This window comes from Mytilus edulis, chromosome 7, assembly GCF_963676685.1.
Source record: "Mytilus edulis chromosome 7, xbMytEdul2.2, whole genome shotgun sequence".
Lineage (NCBI taxonomy): Eukaryota > Metazoa > Mollusca > Bivalvia > Mytilida > Mytilidae > Mytilus > Mytilus edulis.
The window spans coordinates 67,842,904-67,863,981 of record NC_092350.1 but is presented as its reverse complement, the minus strand read 5'-3'; the positions used below and the strand labels follow the sequence as shown (position 1 = coordinate 67,863,981).

At 31.7% G+C, this 21,078-nt stretch overlaps 1 protein-coding gene and 1 long non-coding RNA gene across 2 annotated transcripts; both read left to right on the top strand.

Annotated features, from left to right (window-relative positions):
* The first annotated feature begins 8,286 nt into the window (after window positions 1-8,286).
* LOC139483362 (uncharacterized) lies at window positions 8,287-12,255 on the top strand. The gene is made up of 4 exons (XM_071267385.1): window positions 8,287-8,320; window positions 9,119-9,613; window positions 11,032-11,214; window positions 12,242-12,255. Exons 1-4 carry the CDS (start codon window positions 8,287-8,289, stop codon window positions 12,253-12,255), a joined length of 726 nt encoding a protein of 241 aa, XP_071123486.1.
* A 1,714-nt stretch (window positions 12,256-13,969) lies between these two features.
* Window positions 13,970-17,092, top strand: LOC139482055 (uncharacterized). The gene is made up of 3 exons (XR_011654758.1): window positions 13,970-14,056; window positions 15,410-15,525; window positions 16,550-17,092. It is a non-coding gene; the product is annotated as an uncharacterized lncRNA (long non-coding RNA).
* The last annotated feature ends 3,986 nt before the right edge of the window (window positions 17,093-21,078 follow it).

Sequence of the window (21,078 nt, the reverse complement as noted above, 5' to 3'; positions counted from 1 at the left end):
CAACAGTAGTGTATCGGTGTTCAGAAGTCATAAATCGATTGAGAAAAAAACAATTCGGGTTACGAATCAAAATCAAGGGAAACGTATCAACTATAAGAGGAAAACGGAGGAATAACAGAAACGACGAAGTGCAACAAAAACAAACGTCAAATCACATATAAACGAACTATTTGATAACAATTTTCATATTACTAATTGGTACAGGATATTTTGATCATACCAATACTAAGTCATTTGCTTTTGTTTGAATGGTGCCCATTGATTAGTTTTACAGGAAAATATTGTGTATTTCTCTAATTGTTCGTTTATTTATCCCTTTCTGCACTTATTGTGTTAAAAATTTTAATAAACGTGTGACTCGTTTAATCGCATTGGTTTAAATCCTATTATGATGTCGATTGTTTTGCTTTCTTCTGAATTCCTTATTGTGACCATGCCTGATGACGTCACATAGAAAGAACACATCTTTTTGCAGATCATTTATTTTAGTTTTGGGGTTATAGCGTCAATCAAGTCATATACAATTTGTCGTTGTGGTTTAATTTAGAAATTCTTTTTCTTTCTTTTCGTTAACTGCAATACTGTCAGTTGCTTTAACTAATATATATGCTATGATTGATCCTTTGAGTTCAGTTAAGGAAACCATGACTAATTGAAATGATTGTTTTTCTTTGTCATATTGTAAAAACCATGCTTTTCAAATTAAGTTCCAGTCATCCTTTGGGATATGTATTTATCAGAGCAAAACGACAAGCATAAGTATTTCAACCTAGTTTAAAGTAAATAAGTGATATGATAGAATCCAGCGTTAGTGATTATATCAATTGTACTGTCGTATGGTATTAGGGATTTAAGGATTCATTGTTCTTCAAAAGGTTCAATTAAGATGTAACATTTTATTTGTGAGCTTTCCGATTATTGTCAATTCACAAAATTGGTTCATTCTTGCAAAAGGTAAGACATTAACGTTTTACAATGATTTTTTTTTAGTTTATAATTGTTTGCGTCAGGAGATGCTTTCCTATGTGTTACAGTAATCTGATACTATGACCACCCCCTTGCCAAAAAAGGATAGGTATTAAAAAAGGAATACTCTTAAGAGAGATATAACAAAAATCTACTTCAACCCTTTTTCTAAGTCAACTAATTTTTCCTAAATAGGCTGGAAAAATCTACTTCAACCCTTTTTCTAAGTCAACTAATTTTTCCTATATAGGCTGGAACGTATGTTCTTTTTACAGGTAGTGTATGTTATACATCATGTTAGTACAGAAGCATTGACTACTATGGACCAAAATTCTTTTTAACAGAACATGGCATGGTAGAATCATTTCCGTATCTAACTGTCGCGGTCATTAAGGAAATTTTTAAATTCAATTCTATAGCATTAATTGTCGATTGCTTACTTATGAAAAGTAAAGTGCTAAATAGATTAAACGATCAAAACGTTTTTGTTACATGAATTGTACATAAAACTTTATAAGAGTTAATAAATTTTATTTTTACAATTAAAATATTTTTAGTTTCAGTTTAGAAATATGATAACCTGCTTCAAATTAAGTTTAAAAATTGAGGTGATATGTTTACACAGCCTTCGTTGACATCTACTTTAAAACTCGATTAGTTGCAATCGGGCCTTCTTTTAGAGTTAATTTTCACATCTCATTTTCTTATCCCAGGCATAGATTATTTAAGCCGTATTTGGCACATCTTTTTGGAATTTTGGATCCTCAATGCTCTTCAACTTTGTATTTGTTTGGCTTTATAAATATTTTGATATGAGCGTCACTGATGAGTCTTATGTAGACGACACGCGCGTATGGCGTACTGAATTATAACTCTGGTACCTTAACTGGAAATCCCTCTAACATGTCTAGCTCATAATAAGATTGACAATTCATTCTTCTAAATTAAATCTAAAACCAATTAGGTTAATTAACCAACACTGTTGGCCACTTTCACACGAAAATCTATGTCAAACAGGACGGCTTCAACTTCCAACTTATCAATTTCCTATTTTTCAGCATTCGTATTGAGTGTACTTATCTCAGTTGATACCTATATTCGTGTCAGTTTACACTATACGACTTCATATACATGAGTGTGATAATTACGCAGAAACAGCTCCAACAAAATATGACGAGGACAGATTAAAAATAACATTCCTTAAATTGTAAGGACACCATCATGAATTGGTTCATCCATACGATGAGCTTTGTACAAACAAACTTAGAACATTTTTATCACGTCTTATATTGTGGTTTGCCATTATGACGTTTGATCTTTTATTTACCGAACGTGACTTATTCATTATTTTATGTTAAAAATGATTGTAAATTTCATTGATATTAATACATATGATATCAGTATTGCAAACCTAATCTTGAACTCTACTCTTTATTTTTTTGAAAATGTGTAAACATTTAAATGTTACGTCACTTTTGTGCGTCTATCTATTCGGTTAACATATAATACGTTGTTCGGCTGTGTTGTTTCTACCTTCTGATTTAGGTTGCTTTTATGTGTTCGTTTTTATTATGTAGTTAGTCACCACGTTAGTGTAAACATGTATATCAACTGTATTGTCATATATTTTTTTAATTTACTGCTAACAAAAGTATGAATTAATCGAAATACTAAGGGCTTTCAGATTCCAGGTAGATAACCTCCCCCGTATTTGACACAAGTTTTCTGAATTTTTGGTCATTAATCAATGCTTTCATCTTTGTTTGGCTTTCTTTGCTATTTTGACCTGAGCGTCACTGATGAGTCAAGTAAAGACGAACAACGCGTCTGACATATTACATTATAAGTCTGGTATCTTTAATAACTATTAGCTTGTTGTAATGGATTATTGTATTGTTTATTTGTGTGTTTCTCTGTCCTGTGTGTTCTTCCATTTATGTGTATTGCAGTCCTGTCATTTAACTTTGTCATATAAATTTTATATTTAACATTGCCATAAAAGCGGGAGGTTTGGCTAGCCACAAAACCAGGTTCAACCCACCGTTTTCTCTTAAAATGTCCTGTACCAAGTCATCTCCGCTAGCCAAGGGTTACGATTTACTCTCGCTCTCTTCACCCTTGGCGGATTTGTGATAAAAATGTTGCGCCATCAATCGGAAAATCACGCCCATTCCGAATGTATTATTATTGACCAATGGAAGCATTTTGGAGGTAAACACACGGTAGCGTCTAGATTCTACACACTTGGTAAAGCCGGAAATGAAAATATACGTCAACATTCATGCATTTGTGCATGAAACATACACAGGAACTTCTATTGGTTGATTAAACACATTCAAGTTGTCACTTAATATAGTTGCATGTTTAGGGATGTAAAGACTTGTTGCATAATAAACACGTGTTAATTGTTTACAAATACTTTCTACGTTTACACGTGATCATGATATAGGCGCTTTTTGATTGGATGCAGCGAGGTTTGACTGCAACCAATAAAAATCCTTACCTTGTGTCTCCGAAATTTTATCTCAATCCGCCAAGGGTTAAGAGAGCGGGAGTGGATCGTTACCCTTGGCTACCGAAGATGGTACCAAGTAAGGAAAAGGGCCACTGTTTTATCATAGTGTGTTTCTATGCGTGTTGCATTTTGGTGTTTCGATTGTGTCATTGTCCTCCTCTTATATTTGATGTGTTTCTTCCCTAATCGAAGTGTCTGCGGACATTTTGTGTAGACAAAAATTTTAAAAAAAATAGAACTGATTTTGAATATTTTCAATAGAGGTTATGCTGAGTGCTTGTGAAGAACAAGTCCAAATCAATAAATGTAATTAATATTACTCCATAGATTCCCTGGATCAATATTATTCATGTTATTTCGGGCTTAATTTACTTGATCACCATGATTATTTTTTTTAAATCTAGTCTTAATTGGTATTGTTGACATTGCTCTACAATTCATTAAATACCCTTTATTAATCATAAATAAAACCATCTAGTAATATCATGAAAATTATATCGTCTCTTTACAATACAAATACTTAAAAGAATTGAAATCTAAATTAACGACTGTTCATTTTCTTTTTTAAACGTTTGTGTCTGAATCAACTTTTTTGATAAGGGAAATTTAACTTTCTGTTAGACTAACATCATACAACCACATACAGCTTGAAATGCCAGGAGGGTATCCACTGAGTAAGAAGTTTTGCCCTTTACCACTACTTTAACAGTAGCAATGTATTGAATTGGACAGATAATACTCGAGTCTATGACAGAATCTAAACAATTGAACTACGAATGAAATCAGACTAATGATACAGCGGATTTTTTTACTTCGAAGTGGTAATACATAATTGTATTTTTAAAGTTCATACATAAAAATCATATTTTTTTTAACCATTTTATTTAATTAAATTATTTGATGACTTGTAATCGAGGGTCTTAATATGTAATTGTCCGAAGCAGGTGTTTAACAAAATGAAATAAATAGGATTCATTCTTTATGTTAAGATCCCCAATCTTTGTACGCCAATTTCTTTTAAATTGCATCATGTCAGGCATGTGACGAGTTACATTGCAATGTATTTTATTTCATTACAATTACTTTGACAAAACATTACAATTACATTCATTTATCAAAGTAATGGAATGAATTACACATTGCATTTGCAAATTTTATTATTGGGTGAAAACAAATCAAAACATTTTGAAAAACAAAACGAAGTAACAAAATATTCTAGCATATGCATATACATATAAAATTTAAGTATCAATTAAAAAGTCTATTCAATACAACTATTACATTTCAACATCACAAGGCTTTTCTCTAAAAAGAAAATACAGAAATGAAGTTTAATATCTATTGCAACTAATGTTAACTTCACTTTTATGAATATACATTTTTTAAATTAATTCCAGTTAAAAGTATTTAATGGGAATTTCTTACCTAATTAAACAAGAAACAAACAGCTTGATTTATAACCAAGTGTCAAAATAATGAAAAAGATTGATTGTAAAACAAAGTAATTAGTGTTTTATGACAATAAAATTGAGAAAGGAAATGGTGAATATGTCAAAGCGACAACCACCCGACCATAGAGCAAACAACAGCCGAAGGCAACCAATGGGTCTTCAATGTAGCGAGAATTCCCGCACCCGTAGGTGTCCTTCAGCTGGCCCCTAAAATATGCATAATAGTACAGTGATAATGGACGTCATACTAAACTCCGAATTATACACAAGAAACTAAAATTTAAAATCATACAAGACTAACAAAGACCAGAGGCTCCTGACTTGGGACAGGCGCAAAATTGCGGCGGGGTTAAACATGTTTATGAGATCTCAACCCTCCCCCTATACCTCTAGCCAATGTAGAAAAGTAAAAGAATAACAATACGCACATTAAAATTCAGTTCAAGAGAAGTCCGAGTCTGATGTCAAAAGATGTAACAAAAGAAAATAAATAAAATGACAATAATACATAAATAACAACAGACTACTAGCAGTTAACTGACATGCCAGCTCCAGACCTCAATTAAACTGATTGAAAGATTATGTCTTCATCATATGAATATCAGGTACAATCCCTCCCGTTAGGGGTTTAGTATCATACTATCATGGTCATTTTTCCATTTATACAAGGTATTCATTGATGTGTTGACAACAATAACACACTTTTACAGTCATGCTTTTCAAATAAAAAAATAAATCAATATCCAAATTAGTGTGTTCTTAATTTATCCAGCAATATGCATTTTACTTTGACTAATTCTCTAACAATCTGGGAAATATATAGTACGCAAAAAAAGTAATGCCATGTAATGCAATATAATGCATAAAATTACACAACTTTTTTCTCAAGTAATGCATTAACTCAATTACATGTAATGTAAAAATTTCTGCATTACGCATTACATGGAATTACTTGGAAAAATGTAATGTATTACCTTGCATTACAATTACAAATTTGCATTACCCTATGCATGCATTATGTTGTACCTTATGCAGCATAACCTATCTGTAGAATTCTATTTAAAATGTACACACAATTACAGAGATAAAAACTTATAACAGGTTTAAAAACACATACAAGAGACGCAATATTTTTCTCGGTTCATACCACTATTTCTCTTTCTCTTTTTCTCTTTCACCTTTCTCTGAACATCTTTGTATACAAGTTTTTGGCATAGATTTTGATAAAGCTTTGCAAAAGTATGCTCATATTATTTCGATATATTACTGTTATTATTCTATACAGTAGCAGATATCAGAAACACAATATGTCTGTTACTGGTGATTTGAAAAGCTTTAACGAAATATTATAGGTTTAAATAAAGGTAACAGTAGTATACCGCTGTTTAAGATGGTACCTAACACTACAGGGAGATAACTCTGTAAAATCAGCTAAACGTTTTAATTACGTTGTGTTGTTAAGGGAATATTAAGCTTCTCAATGATCAAAATAAGTGTTTGTCAAAATGTTATATAACCAGTGCAATTTTTCTGATAAATTGGTTGGCTCAATTTTTTTGAAATTTTTATCTTTTGTCAAAGTGTCAAAGTTAATATTTTGTCAAAATTTTATGAAAATTAAAGGAGCCAAATAAATGTTAGTCAAGGTGTTGGGTACCACCTTAATAGTCTGAAATCGATTGATGATAATTAACACTAAAATAAACCTGTCAAAATAACAAGTTAAAATAGAATATCCGACTTCAGAATGCCACCAAAAACGCGCACATTAGAGTGTTAAAAAGTTATTTAATTTCAAAATATTACTTGTAAAATTGTAAGCTTTGGAATGAAACAAGTTGCGATAAAATAATTGTTCCAAATTTTAGGCAAATTTATTTATACTTTTTACGAATTAAATGTGTCGAGTCGAGTTTATATATAACATTTAAATTAGATAAGTTGCATTTATCAAGATTTTTCGATAACATATGATCAAATCGCTGACACACCCATACTAATATTTTGGAAACCATCATTTTACTATGGCAATATTCATATAAAATAAGGTTCACTAATCCATCCGTCTTTTTCATGTTTTTATAATAGACATTAATAACATAATTTTGAAAGGAAAACAGAATGCTAAGACACTTGCAGGTACCAGCAAAGATAAAAAAAAATGTTTTGTTGAGCTGCAATCTCATCCACCTGTCCCTTGTTATGTTTAACATGTTTAATGGCTTGTTCAAAGTGACTTGCTATCGTATATTACCTAACATTTACAATACTAAAGATTTTATACCCAAGAAATAGATGACCTGAGTTGTCTTTGGCGAAACCTATCGGAATTTCGGATTCACTATTACTCAGTTGGCACTTTATTCTAGCGTCACTGATTTTTCTTTTGTAAGCAAAACGTACGTCTTGCATACAAAATCAAAAGCCTTGTATCGTTGATGAGATTATTGTTGCAACGAGGGATAAAACATAAATAATCATTGCTTGTATTCATATTATTCATTTTTGCTTATGAACTTTGTTCATAGAGTTTTGATATGCCATTTAGTTTTCCTACGCTTGTATAAAGATTAGACCGTTGGTTTTGCCCATTTAAATGGTGTTACACTAGTAATATTTGGGGCCCTTAATTGCTTGCTGTTCGGTGTGAGCCAAGGCTCTGGGTTGAAAGCCGTACTTTGGTCTATAATGGTTGACTTTTTATAGATTGTTACTCGGATGCAGAATTATCTCATTGGTACTCATACCACATCTTTATATATCTATTGACATAGTTGTTTGTTTTCAAAGTTATTAAGACTATAATAGCAAAAAATTTACTGCTGAACCCCAATACTTCATGAAAAAGTGGTAGAATGAAATCACAATAAAAACAATTTAGAAATACAAGCACCTTTGTATACCAGGATAATAAGTGTGTGTTTGTTTGTAATTCATTGTATTACAAAATAGTAAAACATGTACTATTCACTTTTCGTGTTGTTGGTTTTCTTTTCTCTGTTAATTTCCTAATTATATAGTTGATGTTGAAAACCGTACCGTTGAATTTGGTAAAATGTGATGTTGTCATATTGTTTGTTGTAATATTATTTCAATTAGTCTTCCTGAACAAACATTAATTGTTTGCCACGTGTCATAATGCAAACAACAACCATACAGTGTGTGTTCTCGTGAGAAATTCGCCGACAGTTATACTTCTGATTTAACGACGAATGATTGATTTTAAGCAGTATTGACTTGAGAACCTTTATTTATTGTGATTCTTAAATTATTTTTCCTCGCGTATTTTTTTTAAGGTAAAGTCCGGCAATCTAAAGAATGTGTATCCCGCTATTGTTGGTTATTATATGCATGATGTCAGCTATTATACAGTATTCAGAAGGATATAGTGAGTATTTCTTTGTTTTAAAGTCAAACGTGTTGAAAGTGGTGTTAATCAGCAACAGTAAAACAATCAATCATTCAAAACATCTTCATTAAACAACAGGTAAGAAAACCAAACTACAATGGCGCCAGAATATATGGCGAACCTCTTCATCTATACATGACCCCTTATATATATCTTAAAATGGAAATATCCCGATGTAAACATTATGATTAATTGAACATGAAACATCCTTCCGAAAAAAGAGAGGATTAGGATTCCAAAGGATATTTGAACTCAAACACGAATTTACAATACAATGTAATAAATCTATTAATTTTTGTGAATCAATGTCCGGATACATTTGGAAATAGTGTTATAAATATTCAATAGGTATGTTTAAATATGTTTTAAGGATTTATAAAAGAGAGGGATAGGAGATAGTAAAGGGATAGTTAACTATAAGACTAGCTGAAAATGCCATGACAGAAACGAAAAACTTAAAACATACACATTCTACACAAAACACAAAATAAAAAAAAGAACTAAAGTCTTAGCAAAATGACCGCACGAATAATCAAGATGATCTCGGGTTCTGCAAAAGGTAAACAGAATCCTGCTCCATATGGAACTCATTGCGTTGCTCTTGTAAATACAAACAAGGTATCAATTTAACATCGGTAAGACACATGAGCAAAATGAATAGGCATGTAGTTTTGTTTTGTAAGTTCTTACCGTTACCCGTAGTTGTTTGTAGCATGTCCAAAATGAACTTTATTATGTAGACATTGTATTTAATTTTCAAATATTTAAACATTCTAGGTTCATGTCAGGAGATATACCAGGCAAACAACCGATATCAGAGTGGAGAATATACAGTTTATCATAATGATAAATCAATCAGAGTATACTGTTCTTTTGAAGAAAGTTGGGGGTATACATATATTTCAAAGGCATCATATGGGACAGCAGTTAACATGTCAAAGTTGTACTCGACCAGAACATTTGCTAAAACTCGTATCCGATTGAGTAGCGGTACACAGAAAGAAGTTACTGTAGAAAACTTATTATCATATCAAAGTTCGACAACTCTTTACTTCGGTTATAACAGTTATTCGAACTACCAAGGACCAGAACTTACCAATGTTAACATAATGTCACCATACATCTTTCTTGGATTTTTACCGATGAGTTTAGCCACAAACTACAATACACAAGGATACCGTACTGCCGGACAAGACTACACGTTTAAAAATTGTGACACTATTCCAAGCAGCTACATAACGTTCTATTATAACCCGAATAATGCATACCCTGGTAAATAGTGTAGATATTTGAAATAAGGGATTTATGGGATCATATTGAATGAAATAGATAACCAACAGAGAAACACATTCTTTATAAAGATATATAGTAAATGTGCAAATTTCCTCTATAATCGAAAAATTGTGCAGAATTTTTTAATTTGTTTCCAAAAAAGAAATACTTGGCATGAGTAACGCTTTGTCCTGTTCAGTGCTATAGACATAAGTTCACATAACATTACATTGCATTGCATATAAGACAATAACCATCCCTGGAATTTTATCTATACAATGCTCCCCTCTTTTTTTACCTTTGTGCAAGCTAAAGTAACCATGTAACCTCTAGTTTTCAAAATTTTCTATGCCCCCCTCCCCCTAAAAACAAAATAAATAAATAAAATAACTGTGCTTTAAAAGATCCCTAGATATATGTGTAATTTAATTTGAATAAATAACCTACAGCTGTCAAATTTAAAGGAATCTTTTTACGACCCTTTTTCGAATGCAATCGGATGTTACGTACTATAATTTGGTGGTATTACACTTACTAGTATATGTTTAACAGAATAAGCACACTACCCTATTATGATACTTGTACTGGTTCGTTCTGTTTTGAAGAATATTTAGTAAATTAATTATTTATATCGATTTAAATTGAAATGGTTGATTTTTCATTGCTATATTGTTTTATAACATATTAACACAGCATGGCATCCTTTTACAATAATAAAAGCTTAAGATCAATAATTATCAAGTTGCATAATAATTCGGGTGAGAAATTGAAATTATATGCACAGGAAACGCAATAATTAATAAAAGAAAAATAGTTACTACACAAGTGTTATCTTAATGCTCGTCGTATATACGGGTTTTGCTTTAAAATATTAATTTTTTTCATTTTGTTGTACAAAATTATTTAACAATTTGGATGAAGAAGATGATGGCTGCTTAACGTCCATTGGAAAATTCATTGATATACATACCAACATACCAACAACAAGTAAATATAAATGTAATATGAATATTACCCTGTTTTGTACTTTACTGTATTGTTGAACTTGTGTATTCACATGGCAACAATTCACAATCCACGGACATGTCACCTCTCTCTTACACATTATTGATCATTATTCTGAAATTGAGGCGAACAGTCTTTACTCTTACTTCTTAATGCCGCGTGCTTTGCGGAGAAGAAGCAAATATTAATTTCAAGGTCTTTAATTTTACATGGACGAGGTTTGGTCCCTCGACCTCTTACACTCGAGACAACAAGGGCTGTTCAACTTTAAAAGAACTAAAGTTTACCAATCTACGAATATGTTTGTGGTGATCCCTCAAAGATATTTCGTCTTCAAATATTTTACAAGTAAGATGAAAACGTCATTTTTTAGCACTCTAAAACACATTATTTTATCTTTTTATATTGCATAGACATCGTGGGTATTTCCAACTCTTTCATGACTGGGTGGATTGATCGTTCGTCCCCGTTAGCTTCAAATAGAAACATGGATGCAGAATTTTATTTTGATTGGGAGATGCACATGGGAGGTTGTGGTGGCTACATGACATCACATTCAGTATCAAATACAAGGGCAGCTTTGGGTTTACCTTTTGGTAAGTGTCATGTATTGTTCTATATGTATGTATGCATCATGTACCATAGTTACGCCCCTATAGTTATTATAGTATTGTTAGTCAAAAGTAAAATCACAAAAATACTGAACTCCGAGGAAAATTCAAAAAGGAAAGTCAATAATCACATGGCAAAATCAAATAACAAAACGTATCAAAAACGAATGGAGAAGAACTGTCATATTCCTGACTTGGTACAGGCATTTTCAAATGTAGAAAATGGTGGATTAAACCTGGTTCTATAGCGCTAACCCTCTCACTTTAATGACAATATCATCAAATTCCGATATATTTACATAGTCAGCAATTGTTGTTTTCCTGGCGTACCCCACAGTAAGACCTTAATAATACGTTTCTATACATTGCTGTTACCTATTTTTATTTATACTGCACTCGTTCTATTTGAGCAGTCAAAATGCGCTGACTTTATATTTCTATGTCATATACAGTCACTGACCCGATATCACTTTTCCTCATGAATATTTAAATAGAAATTGCCGAAATAATATTGAATTATTCATACGACCTCTTCAACCTGTTCTTGTTTCAAATGAATACAACGATGCGTGGAACAACTCAACATTGTTTCTTTTGCAATTCTTGGAAAAACATATTCAATTTGTTAATATATTTTGTTTGCAATCTATAAATCATTATGTTTTATGCTTATGGTTGGTATTTAAGTCCATACTTGATTTCGTTCACCATCGAGTGTTAGTTTCAACAGGTAAATGTAAATTTCATTGTGTTGTATATTTTTTCCGCGAGCATGATGTGAGGCCTTTTTAAAGGGTATTTCCCCCAATATTTAAATCAAATAAATAACCTTAACACATTAAACAACAATTGAAAATATTTTTTTTAGATTGCAGTATATAGACAATAATAGTGCATTGACTTGACATATCAACGATATGTCAAGTCAATGCACTATTATTGTCTATATATGTATGTCACAGCTAATTTAAAATGGAATTAAGACTCAAACTGTTTATATCCCTTCTTACAGATATAATATGTTAGGTTAATGTTTACATAATTAAACTTTGTATTTATATCAAAACACAAGTTAATTCATAACAGATATCTATCATAACAAACAACATATATATCTGAAAAGTAATTGTACATGATTTATACACAATACAATCAAACTTCATGACATAATACTGTAACCCCTTTGAAAACCCATATATCATTATTGTTTGACGTAAATTTTATATAGAGGTTCTGCAAAAGGAAATCACGAATTCACCAACATTCCAACTGACTTCATTTTCAGGAAACGACATCTGTAACAAACATAAACTTTTAGCTACTTCTTTACAAGCAGAACCAAACACAATGAAAGTCCCAACTATGTACTGGCTTCCGAAGCTGCACAAAAAACCTTACAAATATAAATTTATTTCATCTTCCAGCCATTGTTCAACTACTAAATTGTCTGTTTTACTTACTAGTACACTTGGTACAATAAAAAACCTGATAATAAATTGTTCAAATAAGGCCTTTGAAAATAGTGGAATTAATTACTTTTGGAGTGTCAAAAACTCGTTGGAAGTACTTGATAAATTGCATGCATATATTGGTGATTTTGAATCTGTTCAAAGTTTTGATTTTTCTACCCTATATACCACTTTGCCTCATATTCTTATTAAGAAAAAATTCACATCCCTAATTAACTGGGCATTTAAAAAGTCGGAATGCGAGTACATATGTTCAAACTCTTTTAGATCATTTTTTAGTAGCAATAAACAAAAGAACTATGTCAATTGGACATGCTTTGATACTATTTATGCACTTGAATTTTTACTTGATAACATTTTTGTTCGCTTTGGAGATTCCGTATATCGTCAAGTTATTGGAATTCCAATGGAGACTAACTGTGCACCACTTATTGCGGACCTGTTTTTGTATTGTTATGAGTTACAATTTATGACTAAAATTAGCAAAGACCCATCAAAACAACATTTGATACAAAAATTTAACAATACTTTTAGATATTTGGATGATATATTGGCTCTAAATAATGACGACTTCAGTATGTATACTAAAGAAATTTATCCTGTAGAACTTACTTTAAATAAAGCTAATGATAACAATGACCACTGCCCTTTCCTCGATCTTGATATCTATATCATAAACGGGAAGCTTCCCAGTAAACACACGACGTACTCCCGACGTCGGTTAATGGTCGTCTGAACGTCATGTCGTGAGTTTACGTCGTACCAACGTTGTGGGAACGTAAAAATCCAACGTTGGATGCAGACGTACAGACGACGTTATAAAATTACGTCGGATTCACGTAAATTTACTACCTTGTCAGGACGTAACATTTTGTTACGTCGTATCGACATTATAAGAACGTAGTAAATACATTGTAAAAATCTGGTTTTATTGGACGAATTTTTTGGGTATGTCCTAATGAGTATTCCTGGATATATCGATCATTCACCTTCACTAGAATATATTTACGATTTTTTCGATTTAAAAAAAAACTCCCCCTTTTTTCCCGCAGACATAATTTGCACCAAAATGTCAAAGAAAATATTACAAATCCAATTTTAATGTTCTAATATATGTATTTTATATGAATATTTATTGTTTAATATATATCATTAAAATTTTGTCATCATTTATCACTTGGATTTCATAGATCGTTTTTTACGATTTGATTAGTGTAACGTTCAGCATTACTCGGGGTTTTACCGCTGCATACTATGAAAAGTCTGAGCATGCGCACTTTTGCCGCTTGATTTTTGAAAACAGTGAGAAATTTGCTGTGGAAATTTAGCTTGATCCAGATTCCAGAACAAAGAAAAAGGTAAAATAATGATTGCACATTACACCAAATAGGTTCTCCATGATAAAAACAAGTTTGATTAATGAAAATAAAACAGCTGTTACCGTGTTGGGCGCCTCTTTCAAGTCTGTTATACGTGACCGTGTTGAAATATGATACTTTTTCTTATACTGTCAATATATTGCACTGATACAAGATATTTTAGCCATAATGTGTGTTATTTTAATCCATTTATCAAATTGCTTGACTAACTTGTGTTGTTTCTGAAGATATATGCAATTAATAATAAGTAATAACTGTAGAAAGTAAAAAAAAGGGGGAGGGGTGCACAGCCACAAGTACTTGTTTTCTATCTGTGACAAGAGCTACTATCCATATATAATAAGGCTACAAGTGTCTTTTGCTCTGTTATTTTTTGATAATCATTGAAGCATAAAAGTCTTATCCATGTTATCAATATCAGAAAATGTGAAGCTAAACATCTCAGCACTTTAGATATCTGGGTCCATTACAAACTCCGCACATTTCAAACTTGGCATATTACCAACTCGGCCTATTAATGATAATACTGCATATATCACTGGGGGTCGTCGCTAACATGCATGAAATATTTGCCACAGGATGTTGATCAACAAACGATCAATCATTGTATCACTGGGTCTGACATGGAAATAGACAATTGTGCCAATAAAGATGTTGTAAAATATACACAAATGTAGGCGTCACAGAAAAAAATTAAGATAGCCATCAAAGTTGTCGTATGTCATTGTAGGAAGGCGTCCACGAAAAAATAAAAAACAGCCTTCCAAGTCTTGAAAGTGTCATAATGATTTAGACTAGGATCTAGCCTTGTAAGTTGGGTAAAATTTTCTTGTTTTCAGGGTAAAACCAGTTTACAGGTGTTAAAAAAGAGTACATAGAGACATCTTTTTTGCTGTACAATTTATAGTATGAAATCTACATATTTATCAATGACGAGCTACATGTACAATCACTAAATATGTGATCAGAAACAATGTTGTAATCAATCATAAAACATATGCATTTTGGAATGCATTTAAATTTGTCACTTTGTTCTAAAGATTTGTTGGACTAACATGCATACATTTTTCTTTTATATAAATAAGGCGGTGAATTTTCTCGTTTGAATTGTTTCACATTGTCATTTCGGGGCCTTTCATAGCTGGCTATGCGGTATGGGCTTTGCTCATTGTTGGAGACCGTACGGTTACCTATAAATGTTAATTTCTGTGTCATTTTGGTCTCTTGTAAAGATATGTCTCATTGGCAATCATACCACATCTTCTTTTTTATATGAAACAGACAGAAGAATATAAAAGATAATTGAATGTATTTTTAATTTTTTTTTTCCAGAGTCTTGTACATAAATCCACAGTTCCAATGTGTCGGAAGTTGAGGAAATCATTGCAGTAACCATGTAACAGTTAAGCATGCACCAGCTCAAAAATTTGGACCAAGATTTTAAAAAGGTAAACATCAGTTGATCAGCTCTTTTTATGTCCTCCTTAACTGAGTGATATAGTTTAACTCTTGTACTGTACGTACATACATGTACATTGAACTCAAAATTGGATTCTGTTATCTAAAGTTTGCCTAAACCACATGTTATGCAACCAATACACAACGCTTATTATCATAAAACACAGAGTTTGAATTTGGAGAGCATCTGCTTTACTGTTCTCTAGATATGTCCTTTAAATTAAGTTTGATAAGATCATTTGTGACTCATGGACACATTCTTCTTATATTAATTTTATTTATCAAATTATAATTTGTTGATTTTATAGATTGCGTTCATTGGCATATGCTATGAGGTTTTGTTGTATCGATGTACATTCTAAATTTATTAAGGTAGAATCCTTTGCATATCTTAAATTAATTGAAAAATGACAATATTGTGAAACCAAACTTCCTTTATTAATTATTTTGACTCATTATTATTTGTAGAATAACCACTGGTTGCTCAAGAAAATATTATGTCCCCTCTCCCCCAGGGAAAGCTCCTTTCTTAAATTTTATTTGGGGGTGGTTGTGTATGAAATACCAAAATGCAAAGGGAGTGTTGTTCTTATTAATTTTTAATTCTGTCGGTGCTGGGATTTTTTTTTTTTTTAAAGGGCTTAGGGCTGTCCCTTAGGGGCGGACATAGTATTTTCTGGAACAGACATAATTTTATTAACACATGTTCAATTTAACAACAAATTTATTTTTTAAATAAGAACAAAGGTTAATCATAAGTTATGAATAATTATATACTGTTGAAATTGTGTTAAATTTCTAACATACATCATCAAAATGTGTATAATTGGCAAAGATACAAACATCTCAGTAACAACACAAAATAATTATGAATCTGCTGTTTATTATAGGACCAGCAATAGAAAAAATATTGATTATGTTTAAACACAGGATCATTTTTAAGAACTGCTGTAATTCATAAGTTCGGATCAATTTATGTTTTTGTATTTTATAATTTATGATTTTTTTTTTCAGAGATCTGAAACCAACACAAGACCAGCTGGGTCAATATTCCTACTGCGCCTCCAAATGAGTAACTAATGCGCCATCAAATGAGGAACACAAAAGTTGTGTGTAAACAAAAATTGTCTCTAGTGATATTGAACATGTTTCATTTTTAAAAAGTGACGGAGCTTTACCATTTGTGTTGATCTGGAAAGTAGAGGATCATAGTATAAATATGTAAAACTATGGAGTTTTTTAATGTATTCAAAGTATTAAATTTTCAAAGAAATTGTTGTGTGAAAAAAAGTCGCACTTCGTATTCCGAAAATTTAACCACATATATGTGAAAATGTCTTAGCTTCGAAACAAGCCATCCTACATATCCAGTGTACTACATTCACTGCGCTAGAGTAGAAAACATTACCAATACCAACTACATGTATGCAGAAACAATTGCGCAAATTGCCCAGCTGATTATAGGGCAGAAAACCAACATTTGGAATGACATGTACAATGTATACAACCAACACAAGACTAAAATTTGGAATAAAAATTAAAAATTCAGAAACAAACTATTATTTTTTTTATTGGTTCATGCAGCTACATGTACATTGTAAGAAAAAAGAAGTCTTAACTTTTGGATGGGTCTATCATTTTGGTCTCTTGTGGACAGTTGTCTCATTGGCAATCATACCACATCTTCTTTTTTATACTATCTCTAGTTGGTCAATGGAAAAAAAGCAATAGTTAGTTGAATTGAATTTCAGGTATTTTCTTCATTTGGGATATTTTTAGAAGTGTGTATGAAAATATATATATTTATAAATTAGACAGTCAGATTTTGGGCCAATTTTCCTAGCTTGTAATCGTGTAGTGAATCCAGCTGAATGAATTTTCAGTAAATATAAAGGTAAATGTGGTAGTTTGTTGTAGTTCTGAATAATTTATTAAAAATGGTTTTCCATCGTCAAAGTGAAACCTACATTCTAGAATTTCCGCCATCATAGTGAAATCTATATTCTAGGCCACTGAAACACTAAACATTCAGAATTTGAAGCATGTACCAAGATGTCATGTTGAAGGCTGTACATGTACCTATAATTGCTAACATCATCAATATTTGATTTTAGGATAGAGGGTTGTCTTATTGCCCATCATACACAATCTCCTTTTTTTGAAAAGTATTATCTGTTAAAAGAAAGAAAAGTTGCATTTGTTAAATGGAAATGTGTAATTCTTGTACTTCAGTATTGCAAAAGTTAAAAACTTAAGACTTTATAAACCTTAAACAACTATTTTTGGGAAAACTAGATATTTATACATTTCAGACTGAAACCTGCCAAAAAGATTAAAAAAAAGAACTTTTTGACAATTTTATATACAGCTGGCAGTTTGGAAATAGAGTACATATCAGTCCATCTTTCCCACATAGAAAAATTTACAACTTAAAACGGATCAAGAGAAAAAATAAAGACCCTGTTTACATAATTCTTCAATGGAATTGCATTGATTCTATCAATTAAATGAGGACAAGGGACATTTATAGTTGTGCTGTGACGTTGTTACAACGTTTTATGATGGTAATAAATTACGTCACAAATTACGTTGTGCCAACGTTGTGTGGATGGTTGTCAGCACGTGCCATGGAGTTCACAAAATTACGTTGTACCAACGTAATTTTACTACGTTGTCACAACGATAGTATTACGTTGTCACAACGTAATGTCAACGTTGGATTGTTTACTGGGTTAATACAAAAATTTATGATAAAAGAGATGATTTTTCATTTCCTATTGTTAATTATCCATTTTTAGATGGTGACGTTCCCTTGTCACCATCTTATGGTGTTTATATATCTCAACTTGTACGATTCGCTCGTGTATGTAACAATGTATTAGATTTTAGCGAGAGAAATTTATGTATTACTGAAAAATTATTACACCAGGGTATTCGATATCACAAACTGGTCAAAACATTTACTAAATTTTATCACCGGTATAAGGAAATAATTCGTAAATATAACTCAACATGCAGACATCTTATACGTTCAGGTATTTCACATCCAAAATTTTATGGAAATATTCTTTATAAAGCACAAAAATGTCAGTATTCTCCTCAGAAACTAACAAAACCTTTAAATAGACTTATTAAAAGGGGATATAGTTACGATACTGTTGTCAGTTCATTAAAGATTGCATATTTTGGCTTTAACATTGATTCACTGATAGGGTCTTTGCATCGGAACTAAACACATTTATTTCTAAAAAAAACAGTTGTTGGCATGACACGGGTTATGTTCTTCTCATATATTTTATGATAGTATGATACTAAACCCCTAACGGGAGGGATTGTACCTGATATTCATATGATGAAGACATAATCTTTCAATCATTTTAATTGAGGTCTGGAGCTGGCATGTCAGTTAACTGCTAGTAGTCTGTTGTTATTTATGTATTATTGTCATTTTATTTATTTGCTTTTGTTACATCTTTTGACATCAGACTCGGACTTCTCTTGAACTGAATTTTAATGTGCGTATTGTTATTGTTTTACTTTTCTACATTGGCTAGAGGTATAGGGGGAGGGTTGAGATCTCATAAACATGTTTAACCCCGCCGCAATTTTGCGCCTGTCCCAAGTCAGGAGCCTCTGGCCTTTGTTAGTCTTGTATGATTTTAAATTTTAGTTTCTTGTGTATAATTCGGAGTTTAGTATGACGTCCATTATCACTGTACTATTATGCATATTTTAGGGGCCAGCTGAAGGACACCTACGGGTGCGGGAATTCTCGCTACATTGAAGACCCATTGGTTGCCTTCGGCTGTTGTTTGCTCTATGGTCGGGTGGTTGTCGCTTTGACATATTCACCATTTCCTTTCTCAATTTTATTCATATGTCAGGGTTCATTGGTAATATTATTTTTTATATCCAACTGAGAAATGTTATGTTAACATAATATTTGCTGGCCATTTTTTACATTTTTCAAAACAACTTTTTCAATGACTACATTTCATTCTGGTTTATCGTATGACGCTAAATTATCAGGGTTCTTTATTTAATCAATGAGCGTAATAATTGATAATTAGAATAAAACCCTGTTTTTTTTCGTGAAGCGATTTCTCCTTGTGACGGGGTCAACTGTCAAAATGGTGGGAGTTGTGTTTTATCCGGATCCACGGGCACATGCGGCTGTACTAACGGCTACCATGGGGACAGATGTCAAAATCGTAAGTTTATATAAATAGATTTATGTTATCAAATTATCAGTGTTTTAATTCAGTAAACGATGGCTGCAAATCTTTTGTATATTACAAACAAGTTGCTTTTAAAACAAAAGTCAATACGTGAACCTTAGAACTTTTTTATGCTAATTCTTATTTCAACTGAATTGTAAATTATATCTCAGTGTTTTCATTATCATGTGTGTGGAGGACAATATTTTCTTTGTATTGTAAATCATGACAATTTGGGTATGTTGAGTGGCGTTAAAGTGAGGAGATAAATGTTGGTTTTTTTCAATTAATTTTTACCAACGTGAAAGGTCAAACTACTACCAATGGATGACACTTCTAGGGTTCTTGTTGGTAGAGGTAATATTTCACCTAAGTCCCTCAGTCATTTTATTAACTTTTCTGTTAAAAAACATATTAAATAGATATAGGAAGATGTGGTATGAGTGTCAATGAGACAACTCTCCATCCAAGTAACAATTTATAAAAGTAAACCATTATATGTCAAGGTACGGCATTTAACACAGAGCCTTGGCTCACACCGAACAGCAAGCTATAAAGGGCCCCAAAAATTACTAGACTATACTGTGAAAACTAACGGTCTAATCTATATAAAAACGAGAAAAGAAAAACACGTATGAACTACATAAACAGACGACAATTACTGTACATCAGATTCCTGACTAAGGGCAGGTGCAAACATTTGCAGCAGGATTATGTTTCGTAGAATAATGTGGAATGTTTATTCCTACCAATAAGACAAAACTTATCATTTGTTTTGTGCACGCAGTAAAACGCAGTAAAACCCTGTTCCACATTAGAAATGGGTTTGAATCCAGTTGATACATTCAATTTACTGCTTATACATGTATACTTAATATACCTGTCCAAAATTAGGAACCTATTTTTTGTTGTTGTTTTTTTGTTTTTTTTTTGGTTTATTATTGTGTTTTTCGTTGTTTAGTACAAAAAAAATGTCATTAATTTGATGAAGATATGTGCATAATGGTGAAAATATACCCGTCATGGGCGCTCTTACATGCATCACTTGTTTGTATAACTGTTCATTAAACCCTAATTCATTGATTCTAAAAAAAATTATTTAACAAATGCAGTTAAACCATTTTTGTTGGGAATCTTTAAAAGTTATTTTTGTGTATCAATTAATTCTACTGTATTGATAACCGTTTCTTTTAAATTAACAATGATTATATTTGTGTACATTTATGTTACATCATCATTATTATCATAGGCAATAAGAATGCATTCCCTTTTTATCTTGTGTGACTCTATTTTATTAATAAAATCTGTTGTATCTAGAATTCAAAA